The 13,621-nt window shown below is 39.4% G+C and overlaps 1 protein-coding gene across 1 annotated transcript in view; it reads right to left on the reverse strand.

Annotated features, from left to right (window-relative positions):
- Positions 1-3,138: 3,138 nt before the first annotated feature.
- me1 (malic enzyme 1, NADP(+)-dependent, cytosolic) overlaps positions 3,139-13,621 on the reverse strand; it is an 88,147-nt gene continuing 77,664 nt past the window's right edge. The window contains exons 7-14 of the mRNA XM_044359730.1: positions 8,507-8,616; positions 8,311-8,408; positions 7,439-7,552; positions 6,675-6,780; positions 4,925-5,067; positions 4,623-4,796; positions 4,010-4,108; positions 3,139-3,853 (exon numbers count right to left, since the gene is read on the reverse strand). Of these exons, the coding sequence (XP_044215665.1) occupies positions 3,686-3,853; positions 4,010-4,108; positions 4,623-4,796; positions 4,925-5,067; positions 6,675-6,780; positions 7,439-7,552; positions 8,311-8,408; positions 8,507-8,616 (1,012 nt within the window). The 3' untranslated portion in view covers positions 3,139-3,685. The remainder of the gene's footprint in view (positions 3,854-4,009; positions 4,109-4,622; positions 4,797-4,924; positions 5,068-6,674; positions 6,781-7,438; positions 7,553-8,310; positions 8,409-8,506; positions 8,617-13,621) is intronic.

A 13,621-nucleotide genomic window follows, 5' to 3' on the forward strand; every position in this document is an offset into this window, starting at 1 on the left:
GGTGTAAACTGTTTACAATTTAAGAGACATATGTTAGACAATAGACACACTTTTAAAGCATTTTCAAATAGTTAAGAATCCCTTTATTGGTTATATAGTGTATTTTCCAAGGCATGTGGCTCTGTAGGTGAAAACAAAGTTTTTATACAGTTTCACTAACAGATGCTTCAAGGTTTTTTTTAACAGAAAAACCAATATAAAGCATTATTTTTGTACTTATTTTATTTATTCATCCTTGTACTCCTTATAGTTCAGGTTTGACTGTTGTTATTGTTAATTTAAAAAAGTCACAATAAGCCAAAAAGTTATGGCAATAAGATACATACAATAAAAACCCAACATATTACAAAGCCTTTTGAAGACAATTATGTGTAAACAGTAAAATTGTGCTTGGGTTGTAAAAATGGCACATTTTTAAACATTAAATGTAGTTAAATAGCTCCCAGAGTTTATTCTTTGTGTGATCTTTGTTCTTGACTAATGTGTATATATAGTACACCAGCTATGGGAAATATAATGTTACCATAATTACATTTGTTCCGTTTAGCTTATTACAGACAATTATGTTATCCACATATAGAGTTCAGTTTTCATCATCATTCACTGGCCCTATTGTAGAAAACTTATACTAAACGAATAACACCAGTTTAAACAATTATTTGAAATGATAGCTGGTTTAGTGGTAATAATTAAATACCAGGGTATTATTGTGTGTATTGTGTCATTATTGTGTGTCATTATATTGATTCATTAGCGACACAAGTTTCCTTAAACTTATAGGGAAAGGAAATGATAGAGGAAAATGTCCTGAGGAAGGGTGATGATGATAGACAAATGCATTCAAATCATTATTGTCACAAATGTTGCACTGGTGCCCTTTCAGGCCTTTTATGATCTCTGCTCAAACTACATATTAGAGCACCCTCTGCTGGTCTTCTGGTCTGAGGTTGTTCTTCTGCACAGACCTGAAAATTTCAGCTTGTCCACCAAATGAGAGGAGCATCACGGGGAGCATCAAGGGAGTCAAAGTACACAGTGAATATTTCAAATATCTTTACAGAGAAGATATTGAGACCCTGTCATTTAAACACTATAATTTTATGTAATGTGTTCACGTTGACATGCCCTAATCTGAAATATTTGAGCTGGATTTATTGATATGTTGAATCAGCATTAGTCATGAACAGAGAAAGTCATCAAGCTCAAATAAATATGAAGTCTTCAAAATGCAAAGTTGAGTAGCAAACAAGGAATTGTGAGAGCGGAAAGACAAAAAATGTAAACAAAAGGGACAAATTGTGGGTCCTGAGAGGAATGGAAGTGCTGCTGTCTGATCTGTGCTGCAGTTGCAGGATGCTAGCAGGACAAGCTGTGTTGAAGTTGGTGGTCGGGCAGATGGGAGAGGGGTTTTTTAGGCTTATTAATGTCAGACAGGCGACGGGGAGGATGGGTAAACAGTCTCACACAGGCGACATTCCCTCAGGGACTTTACTGATTGGCACTGATCACAAGGTCTCAGCAAGGTGCCATTTAATGTGAGACTGTAAACAAGGTCAGAACGATGTCGAGTTACAGCTGCCAGTCACCCGGCCTGTCTGTGACCAGCAAGGTGCCACAACGGGCTTCAGCATGAGGACAGAAATCTAGGTAGAAGATACGAATACAAAGTGTGGTAACGTCATCTGCAGTTTTTACTGAAAGTCAGCATTAGAAAAGGAGCGCACGTTATTGGTGACATGCAACCTAAAGGGTGACATAACTCAAAAATCTTAGACATGGGATTGTCCAGTAAAGCAGAAATATCTCTAACACAAAGTTGAAATAAGATTAATTATTGTACACCTTTTATTATACTGATAATACCATTTACAGCTGATGGCTGTAGACAGCTAACTGACAACTGGATGGTGCTGACATTGAGACATATTGATCATCATGTCCGAGCAGCAGTTGCCCAGGGCTGTTTTTTGGGCAATTTAAAGGGAGCGTGATGCAAGGAAAGTGAGGGAAACCAATGTTTCTCTCAGAGTCCTGCCTGGGGCGGGACGCTGAACGCTGAACACTGACTGGTCCGGTTTCTTCTCTATTGATTTCAGACTGGGATGGGCAGCGGGCCCGCCAAGGCCTCTGGTAGTGACTGTCTGGTCAGTGATCGATTAATTAAATCATCCTCAGTTTAAATCAGACAACACCAGACAGACACAAAATACACTGTTGGAACATACTAGTTTGATTCACCTGCTGCTTCTATTGTGGCTTGCTTGTATATTTGCACACATATGTTTGTGTGTGTGTGTAACTCTATTTGTGGGTTACTTCTACCATAATCAAAGTATAATTGCATGAAAATGAAAATAATTGAGACTGCTATTGTGTTATGGTTTATACTGATTAAGTCTTATACTGATTAAGCGTTAGTTTAAATGCCGTCTATCATCTTCTTCATAAGAGTGACAGGCTCCTACATTAACACAAAAACATCTGTCAAAGTTGCAACAGTTTGGGTTATTTCACATGAGGTTTCTGTATTTGTGTTTTTCTCTGTGATTTTGCAGCTGAGCAACATTTGAATCATAATCTGATGACAGTTGACATGTTGTTTGGTCATACGTCAATCAAATGTGATGAACCACACCCAAACACTACTGATGAAGTAGATTAGCTGAGAGTGTTAATACATTTTGGAATTTTATGTTGTAGAGAAATACTTCTTAGGGGTTTTAAAATTTGAAATTTGATGATAAAAATCAACTGTTTATAATTAGTAAAACAACACAAACATGCATATGCAGAGTTTATAATAAGGTCACATAAGTAATTTGCTAATTGTATTGCAATTACATAGGTTGACCTGGTGAGGGAGCTAGAGCACCATATGATGCATTTCAGACACCTGGCTTCTGGTTTGTCTTTCAAGACAGTAATATGAAATCAAGGCAAATGGTGCCAATGGGAGACTAAACATTGTCTGTAAGTTCTGTTTCACACAGATGACAAAAAAGTAGCACAAAGATTCCCAAAGTGTACGTCAGTAAGACGAACATCTGTGAGACAAACTAACAAATATCTTTATCCAATACTCCAATACTCACTGCATCATTTCCTTTTGTCAGTACAAATGTAATAATCAGTCATGGAAAACATTAATCAAAAACATTTTTATTTCACAATGAGTTTTTGGATATTTGTTGACACAGTCACAAAGTAACTCCCTATTACAGTACAATTAAAAGTAACCTGTGAAGGATTTTCCCTATATATATATTATTGCAACATGTAATGTGATAACAGCCGTTAGTGCAATATTTCATAAGTTCTGCAAACTGCTATCTGTATCACATTTCATTAACTTCCCTTTTGTCTGTACTTTATATATTATGAAATATTTAATAACTTAATTTAGTGAAGTGCATTGCTATTTTTTTTTGGGGGGGGGGGATTACAAGACATAAAGCTGAATACCTCTTTCATAAGGCCCACCAGAGGCATGAAACATCACTGGTGAACACTATTGGCTCTTTTTCTTCCAGTAAAATGTGTCGTCATCATTAATTTCACAGTAATATATTAAAGAGAAAATTCTACACACATCCTCTTTCAAATGCCAACATCACGTCTCGTGGTGATATTGGACGTCAGTAGTTATCTTGCCCCTCGAGGGCACGTTCTGTCTCTGTCAAGTGAATTAAAGTTTGCATGACTGGACCACCATGCTGTCCTCTGGCCAGCGGTACGAGTCCACAGCAAACTCGTCATAGTCAGTGCTATAAACAAGCGAGTGCACATATGCTTCTTTGTCGGACGGTTCCGGGCGAAGTGTCGCCATGTTGTGCTCATAGGCGTACTCAATGATCTGTAATGCACAAGTTTTGGACAGTTACATTTTTTGCAGCTTCATTTGGTGAAATATCTGTAATCTAACCAGTTAAGAAACACAATCCTCTACAAAAATCAACTCAAATTGAAATGATGAAAGTGTGTGTTCAGTGTGTGTCTGCTGAGCTCTCACCTTGACTGCCAGTTTGAGAGAGACATCCCTGATAGAGCTGAGAGGAGGATACAGTCTTCCCTCGGCGAGGTCCTTCTCTGTCACCAGTTCAGCAAGAGCCTGTGAAACAGTAAACTCACAGCTCAGGTAACAAATGATAGAGCAGGATATTCAATAACATGCTTATATGTGCTGCACAAGTCAAATTTATTGCTCAGCTAAATGTATGAACTGATGCAGAGAGTGGTCTGAAGAGAATTTCACATTTTGGCTCAGAAGATAATTAAAGGATTATGGGTGAACCAAAATGGGAAAAAGGAATTATGCAGGTTTAAATATGGCGGAGGAGATTATTATAACATAACAAGTTTCAAATATGATCTCAGAGATCAGCCTGACGGTGGCATTAGTGTGCTCGTAAACATGCTCAAGTTCTTCATTTGTTTATAGCTATTTGTTGTTTTTATACCCACTTATATAGTAACAAGTCATCAATAATCTACCCTGAAGGGCTCAAGGCACACAAGGTTTTCATTCTATTATGGCCTGAAAGAGTTTGGATAACAGCATGAGTGATCGATGATGTAACTCGTGTAATGTTCATGTGTCTGTGGTGTAAATGCCAGTGTGTTACCTCTGCTGCAGTAAGGAATATTTCTTCAGTGATACATCGGACGGTGCAAGCGGTGACGCCGAGGCCCACACCAGGGAAGATGTAGGCATTGTTTCCCTGACCGGGGTAGAATGTCCTCCCATCAGGCAGGGTGACAGGGTCAAATGGACTGCCACTGGCAAAGATGCCCCTCCCCTGCAGCACAAGGTGGTATAGTAATGTATAAATGTATTGTTCATCCATTTTTCAATAGAGATGAATGACAGAATTTGTTTGTAGCCAAGTATGGTGATATAACGAGACACCAGCTGTCCTCTGAGTACCTCTGTTAATGTGTAACACTGCTCAGCAGTGCATTCGGCTTTGCTCGTCGGGTTGCTGAGAGCAAAGATGATTGGACGTTCGTTGAAAGACGCCATGTCCAAGATGATCTCCTCAGTGAAAGCTCCAGGAACAGCTGCCACACCTGGGACAGAAAGCCATCAATATGCAATACATTCCATATTTTCTTTTTCTTTTTTTCTTTTCTAACTTTTTTCTAACTTACATCTTTGAACTTTAGATATATATAACATTTTTGGGTGTGTTGTCTTAAGTAAATGACTTTGCACATGACCTTAAAGTCTCTCTTAAAGTCTGAGAATGTACTATCACCCTCTCCTTTCAACAATCACTTGCCATAGGCAGCACCAAAGATTTTTTCTTACTGGGGCTACTGTACTGACTTATTTATTTATTGTTGGGGCTACGGATTTTGTGGTAAATACAGAACTTTATTACTTGTGATATTTGTAAGTCAATTTCTTGTATGCCTGCTGTGCACACTTTTTAGTTAAAAAAATATTCAGCACTCTAATCTGACTGGAAGATAGAACCCATGTGTGTTCAGTAGTGACAGCAGCTGCTGAAAACAAGAAGAGAATACATACTTTAGGTGTCCAAGTGGAGGCCCTTAACTTTAATCAAATTGTCAATTATCTCATCAGTGTTTTCTTAGGTAAGTGTGTATGTGAAACTGTCTTCAGCAAGAGGCACTTTTATTTATGTGGGAAATACAACAACTATAGATAAGAGATTTTATACCATTACTGTAGAAAAAGTGGCTCATATTTGAATCATTAAGCTATTTTGCCACTGTGAAATCACACGGTGTGAAAGCTGCCTGTATTTTGTACGAACTGCGTAAGAACACATGGCCATAGAAGCTACCAAAGGTGTATTGCCGACTGTCTGTTTAACTTGTGACCACTTAATGTACGCAGTTTCTTCCTGTTTTCAACTATAATCAACCACGGATGCATTCAGCCAACGGTCACAAGTTAACAGGGCCACTCATTAATCTGAAACACTGACCAGCTAACATGGCTAACAGCACTGCCAGGAGTGGGCAGCACTGAAGCTACTGTAGCTTGTCACAGGCGGTCTGCCTCCGCTATCCTCTCTCTTTCTGCCTGTCTTCAATGTTTCATTTTCATAAGTTTCTTCCTCTTGATGAGGTCATTTGATGGTGAATGTATGTATTTTATAACACTGCTAGCAAACCAAAGCTAACTCAGCAACGTGAGCAACAAACAGTAAATTCACCCATGTAATTTCAGTGTATAGGTTATGATGGTAATTTGGGGCACAACTGGACCAGATAAACTGGAGAATGGGACAAAACAAGCAAATCAGACATGATTTGTCAAAAAAAATCTGTTAATTTCTTGTTGAGACTGCCGTTGGGCTTATTCTAATTCTTGGTGGGCTATGGTGAGGCTATTTTCATTCCTGGGGCTAATGCCACGTTCATGTCATATGGAGTGGATGTTCAGAGACGGGAAAGATTACCATTTTTACGATTTTGCAAGCGTTCATGGCATCTATTATTACAGAGTTAGTGGAATGAGGCTTAAAATACTATGTAGTGACAATATAACACAATATCCACTTTCATATCTTGAAACTCCAGTGATAACTCTGATATGACATGAGCCCCACCCAGTGTCATCTCTGAAATACAAATCCTTTTAACAAGCAGTTGTAAAAATGTCAATCTGGATCTTATGATCACATTAATGCTTGATGTTTTACCAATGATAGCTGTGGGTTTCAGGTCCTTAATCACATCTCCCAGTTTCTTCATCTGTGGGTGCTCATGAGCAAACCTCTCCTTCTCATGAGTCAGGTGGTCTCGACCCTAAGGATTTGGAGAGAGCAGAGGAGGAGGAGGACATTAAAGACCATCTGTGGAAACATCAGACACTTAGGAAACATGGTTGAGTTTTAAGGTGTGGAGTCTGTGTTTTTGCTCACAATTATGTTTAGCACTGACATTTCTCGTAAGTGCTCATATTGGCGTAGTGACATAAAAGGACCCAGACAGAAGAGATGAGGAGAGTGAAGAGGAGAAATCGAGGGATGAGAAAGACAGTTGATGCTTGGATAAAATGGATAATGTGAACAAACCAGAGGTAAAACAGATGCTAATGTTCATCCTCTGGAGAGCTTTTTGCAGTGAATCCAAGGAAAGACCTCAGTCATATAAATTAATGAACCATGGCAAATTAGCTCCGATGGCAAACTGCTCAGGAAAATCCAACCTCAGATATTCCTAACGTAACCAATCTGTGATGTTTTGTGCATGTCGGGACTTGTTTTTGTGATTAATTCTTTTTTCTATTTTCCTTTTCCACTCTACTTCCTGCAACATTTTTTGAAGATTCCATGACACATAATAGCAACTCTAACATTATTGGATTGTTTATTCTAGTCAGATCACATTAGTGTATTTATGTGTGCATGTGAACATGTGTTTGTACGTCTGTGTGTGTGTTTGCTTTATTTTATTAAGACACCTTGACAATGAGGCCCTTGGAATCAACCATCCAGATCCTTTTCAAACACTCCTCCTTAGCCAATCCCTCCTTCTCCATGGCCATGGCGATCAGCTCAGCAATCCCCATTGCTGCCTGCAAGAAGGGAGATGAGCTGTTCATAATGACTTCACACCAGCTTTGACAGCTTTAGCATGCCAGTTACAAGCACAATTATCAAAGGTTGTGTGATCCTAAATCACAATTTTTTTTTTTTTTTATATTAGTTTGCTGATATACACATCTTAAAGAAAGCCTTGAGTAATGACACTACAATAAATATAATGTAATTATAAACTGAAATCATTTCACTGCATACAAATACAATATGGTAAAACATTTTCTTAACAGCATTCAGTATGTTCCACCACCATTAATGGTCTGAATCTCTTGTTAAAAGAGAAAGCACGTTGAGAGCATGAGCAGCTTTTGAAAGAAGAGGAGGAAAAAAACAAAAAACCAAAACAAGCACACCATCGCTCAACTCAATACACTAAGGGGTTTCACTGCTTTAACCTTACTTGGTCTGGTATGGTTAGCAAACTTAATATAGACCTGTTGTGTAACTGAAATTGCTGAGACAGTACACCATTATCAAATTACCAAATGGGGAAATATCTTTTTGAAGAAAGGTGTTCATCCCTCCAGTAGAGTTCAGAGACTTGTAGAATCAATGCTAAGGCGCACTGAAGCTGTTCTGGCAGCACGTGATGGCCCAACACCTTACGAAGACACTTTATGTTGGTTTTTCCTTTAATTTGTCACCCATCTGTATATATAGCCCTAGTCCACCAGGTTGCCATTATGCTACTACCAAAAGTTAAATAGTCTTCCTTTAAGTGTGCTACACCTACCTCCCCTGCACCTTGGAACACTATAGTATGGTCACACATTTTGCTCTTGGTGATGCGGAGGGCAGCCAGGAGTCCAGCTACTGCCACTGCAGCGGTACCTGAAGGAGATTATAGAGCATCAAATGACAATTTTTTTGGTACCAAAATTTGAGTTTTTCCTCAATGACTGTGTGTGTGTGTGTGTGTGCTGAGTTACCTTGGATGTCATCATTGAATGTGCAGTACTTGTTGCGGTACTTGCTCAGCAGACGGAAAGCATTAATGTTTGCAAAGTCTTCAAACTGAATCAGGCAGTCCATGCTGTACCTGAAAACAGAAGAGTTACATTTAATCTGGCTGAACCAACAGAGAGCTTGAAAAGACTGGAAAAATAAAGGAGATAATGAGCCTAATTATCTTAAAGGTGAGGGATAATTTGATAAACTTTAGTGCACAGGCTGACACACAGGAGTACACACATGAAAGCAAGAGCATCTGCTTTCAAAGTATTTGTTTCAGTCCTGAGGAGGGTGCTCTCCCACTGCACTATGCAGCACAGGACGAGAAATGAAAAGGGGTGATGCTGGCTTGTCTCTAGTTTCAAATGAAATAGAAAACAAAACACTCTTTGGTGGTTTTGGTTTTTGAAGTGATAATTAACGTTACAGAATGCTGCACACAGTTTTTGTTTAATAGACATTTGACAAGCAGACACCTGTTTCTCCAGCTCTATGACAGCACCTCACAATGGAGTTTCAGTGAGGGAGGTCAATCCTCCACAAAAGAGCAGAATCACAAAAACTCAAAATTTGAAGGAAAGAACACAGAGCCCACCCAGTCTCCCAGTAAACCAGCAGTGTTCAATTTTACAAGATGTTCCTAAGACCACCCATCATATATAGTCAATACAGCAACACAGGAGCCTATGCCAATAACGCCTTATACAACAAAAATAAGCTCAGCGTTATGAGTCTGTAAATTAGATTTAGCAGCGACAAGGAGGAATTCCAAGTTCCCATGGCTTTCAACAGATGGAACTTTTGTTCAGGAATTTATTGGATGTTTGCAGAGCAACTGCTGCTCTATCTCCAAGATGAAAGCCTGGTGTTCAGCAGTAGAAAAGGAAAGAATGACCGGGTGAAGGTGAGCAGAGTGATTCTGACTGAAAAGCTAATGGCAAATAGATGCAAGAACAATACTGCATATTAAGCTAATGGAGATTTTTTACAATGGCTATTGTATACAGCACCAGTCAAAGTCTGGACACACTTTTTCATTCAAATGTCACTAGTTGATTTGATCAGCTGTAGTTATCTAAACAAGCTAAAGTTGAAAATGCAGTCTCAGGCTGACTTTTTAATCATTCCGGCTGACTCCAATGAAAACAGAATGCCAAATATTCAATGGATATTCACATGATATCGTGCCAGATGCATGTCCCAGGCAAAAAAAGAATCAGCATTCTCACTGGTTGATGATTCATGTGGAAGGCGTTTAAATAGAAAAACAGCATTGTTCTCGTATTGCAGTGGAGAGCTAGTTAGACCCAAGTAACCTAAGACCTAAGGCCTAAGTATTATAAGGAATAATAGAAGATCAGACTTTTTCTTGTAATGTAGTGTAACCCTATTTGGCTGCATGGCTTACATACTTGGACAAGCAAGACAGAGGTCAGATTTTTTCATTGTTTGCAAGAGAACTTACAACTTACAAGAGAAAAGGCTTTTAAGACTAACTAGTGTGTTTGCAAACATAACACTATCTCGGGTAATGAGTTTAGCACGGGTTGGTGGACTGTAAACTTATCCAAATCCAATAAAGAGTGAAGCGAGCAGACAAACACACAGTTTAATCCATTCCCTGCAATTTTGTTGTTTTTGTTTTGGAGAGGCTAAAAAAAGACACTACCCATTAAACTCTTTATATTATCTGGTACTACAGCCCCATTCACATCGCTTCAGCATGTAGAGAAATTTAAAGCCTGCCTGCTGTGACTAGTTATGGTTGCTACCGTTTCAGTGGGGGGGGGGGCGGGGGCGGGGTTAGTGCATAGTCAGCTGAAGAGATCAAACAACTTCAAGGTATTCTGTTTAAGGAAATTCTTGTACAAATTGCATTAAAATAAGATTAATACAATACAAGCAGGAGATACGTGGGATGACTACGTTGATGTCCTTTGGATGATGTGACACTATAGATACCACATACTTAAGCAGTATAATTTTATGAAGTCTTTTTCTCAGCTAGAAACAATGAGAGGAGGGCGAGGTTTGCTGAAACCTGTATTAAAAACACCAGAGCTCATGTTTCAGTGAGTTAGCGACGGAGGAAATTGGGGACAGGCCAAGCAAACACAGCAAGCTGTCCCAAAACCCCCACACACCTGCAGTGCTGTCAGTTAACTGAACAGAGAGAGGTGAAATCCTTCATCACATTTGTTTTTCACAGTTGAGGTTGCTTGCTCTCTTTTATGCTTTCCTTCAGTTCACTGCCGTTTATGTGGAACTTGTGTTATTTTTTCAGTCTTTTCATAAAACCCCACCTCATATCTCATAGGGAAAAGGAACCTCGTTTGCACTGTTATTGTACAACTCTCTAAAGTGGTTTCCCACTTGTTACAGTGGCTGCTAAACTGCTTAAATCTTCAGCTGCAGGACGATGAAGATGAGAGGAAGTGAGGAAAAAAAAAAGAAATGGAGGATGAGAAGTGACCTGAGTTCAGCTGTAGTAAAACTTAATGTCCTGATGAGAGAGTGCCATCACTGGGTCAGTGTTTATCCTTCCTTTGCCACACTGCAAGACACCAATGCCGAATACAGAGACTGACAGCCTGGCTGACTTTCTGCCAACACAGCAGTGGTGTTGAGGGGAGAAATGTGTTTTCTATCAAGCAGAGAGCAGTACTAAAGCACTGGGAGCCTGTGCGAAGAGGAGGAATAATGAGGCAAAGAAGGGAGCTATAAACTTTTCATTGTGTTGGGGCTTTAGGAGACGGAGACAGGCGAGGATAGATGTGGCCTTGCCCTATTGCCAGTGCAGTGCTCTCTGGTATGGTTTGGTGCAGCTTGCAACTGGAGAGGTCACACCAGTTCATGCAGAACCAATCTCCTCATGCCTAAAGTCCAAAGAGGTGGATGTGAGAGTGCATGAGAACACAAGAGTCATGCTCACATGCTGCAACTATTCTCATCATACAGCAAAGACAGGATTACAGAATGTGGACTGTCAGACATTGAATTCATAGTTCTCCTTTAGAAAATTGACAGATGAAAAAGATCAGAGACTTTTTACATGACTTGGAGAATGACTGAGCTGTGAATACACACATATTTATGGGTATCCACTGACCATAAACTACAGAGTGACTATATGTGGTTGTGGGGTTGCAGAAAGAAAGGAACATCTTCCCAATTCAGTAAGCTCTTTGGTCCTTGGCCTGAGCCAGTAAAGATAGGGGGAGTGTTTTACACAGTGTGTGTTTGTGTACGTGTGTGTGTGTGTGTGTGCACTGCCTAGAACAAAGCTCTTCTTGGAGGCCATTTGTGTTCGTGGTCCCTATTCTGCCTGAAAGTCTGTTGTCTTTCCTTGACGACCTTCTGAATGGATCGCCAAAATCCCACAAAGCACCTCTTTGCCAGCTGAATAAAAAAAAGCCCTGGACAAAGAAGCAGGATTTGCTTTTGTATCTAAGCTAAAGTATCAAGGGCAGTAACCCAAGCAAGACAGGGCACACCCAAAAGATGAAAAACACAGACCTTACTCCTGACTGTGCTGTCAGAAATGTACTAATATCTGAACAGTGGACAGAGAACAGACTCAGGGAGAACAAGAATAAATGATTGAGAGAGTAATTCAGCTCACATAAAATGTACCATAGTTTGCAAGAGACAAAATGCAGAAACTGTTTTATTCCAATGTATTTTATTTAATATCTTAATTGATACAGTAAAGGGTAAAAGGTAAAACAGATAGATTAAACCAGAGACTCATATCATGAGTACCTATCCCATAGGTTTGATTGGTGGACTGTAAATAAATTATTTATCCGAACTTTGTTTATTTATTACTATTACAAATTATACATTTTTATAAGTTTAAATTTACATAAATTTGGCAATGAGTGCATTATGATTTCAGTCTATAAACCAAAGTTCAGGACTGGTTGGGACTTCAGTCAAGACTTCAGTCTTGTAACTGTAAAACAGTCCCATCTCTCATGGCTGTTATGAAAAAAGAAAAGAAACTATCTAACCCTGCTGTCTAGATTTGGCAGTGAGATCACTTTCCGTCTCTTTGTCCAGTGCTTTGTCAACAGCAGTGTCTGGTCGGTGAGCTGCGAGACTGAAAAGGGCCCGGTGGGAAAGCGCTCATATCTGTCACTGGGATGAGAGAACAGGCAAGAAATATGCTCCCTACACCTGCTTAAGTATGTAAACAGTGACAGTGAAAACCCAGTGCAAACTCTGATAAAGCCACTCAGGTTTCCCACTTTCAGGGAACAAAACAAATGAGACAAAAAATACATGATGAGATTACATTCGATTTCCATTGAGACCACAGATTAGAGTGGGGACTTTAAAGTTTTATCCTCTTGTGAAATGCAATCATTTTATCTTTTTGTGTTTTAGAACAAGTTTGAAATGAATGAAAGAGGTCTGGAGGTTGTGAAAAGCAGACTGTGACCTGGAGAAAGCATGGACTGAAATATAGCCGTTGACATAACAGATGATATCATCAGCATAAGAATGGATGCTGTAATGCTCATTTGGGAAATATTATTTATTTATAGTAAGTAGCAGGGGGCCTAATGTTGATCCTTGTGGGACACCATCATCAACCATCTCGAGACTTAATTCAAAACCATCAGCAACAACAATCTGAACTGTGAACTAGCTGTGAACAATTATCGAACAGCTCATTTAAATGCTTGTTTAATCATTTACTGATAGTAAACCTATTTGTCCCACAGTGGGAGGCATGGTATATACATTCAGAAAAGCATATAAAACCAGCCTCATTGTTTCACTGCAACTCTACACACAACCTCACATCTACTGTTTCTCCTTGTGTTGTTGATTTGCAATTCGTCACCTCCTCATTATGAGCTGCAATTCCTCCCCTGTGAGCATATCATCTCTTACACTAATGTAACATTTTCCATTACAGCACCAGTTTCCACTCATCATTATTCATTCACATTAGATGATCATATGAAAGCAGGTATTCTAATGGATAGATTTGCACACCTGAAACCTCTGGAAACAGAAAACAACCAGACGGGCAGCCAAGACACTAGTCAAACCTTTTCTGCCATGAGTCTGTTAAAACTATC

The sequence above is a fragment of the Thunnus albacares genome, chromosome 8, assembly GCF_914725855.1.
Source record: "Thunnus albacares chromosome 8, fThuAlb1.1, whole genome shotgun sequence".
Classification (NCBI taxonomy): Eukaryota; Metazoa; Chordata; class Actinopteri; order Scombriformes; family Scombridae; genus Thunnus; species Thunnus albacares.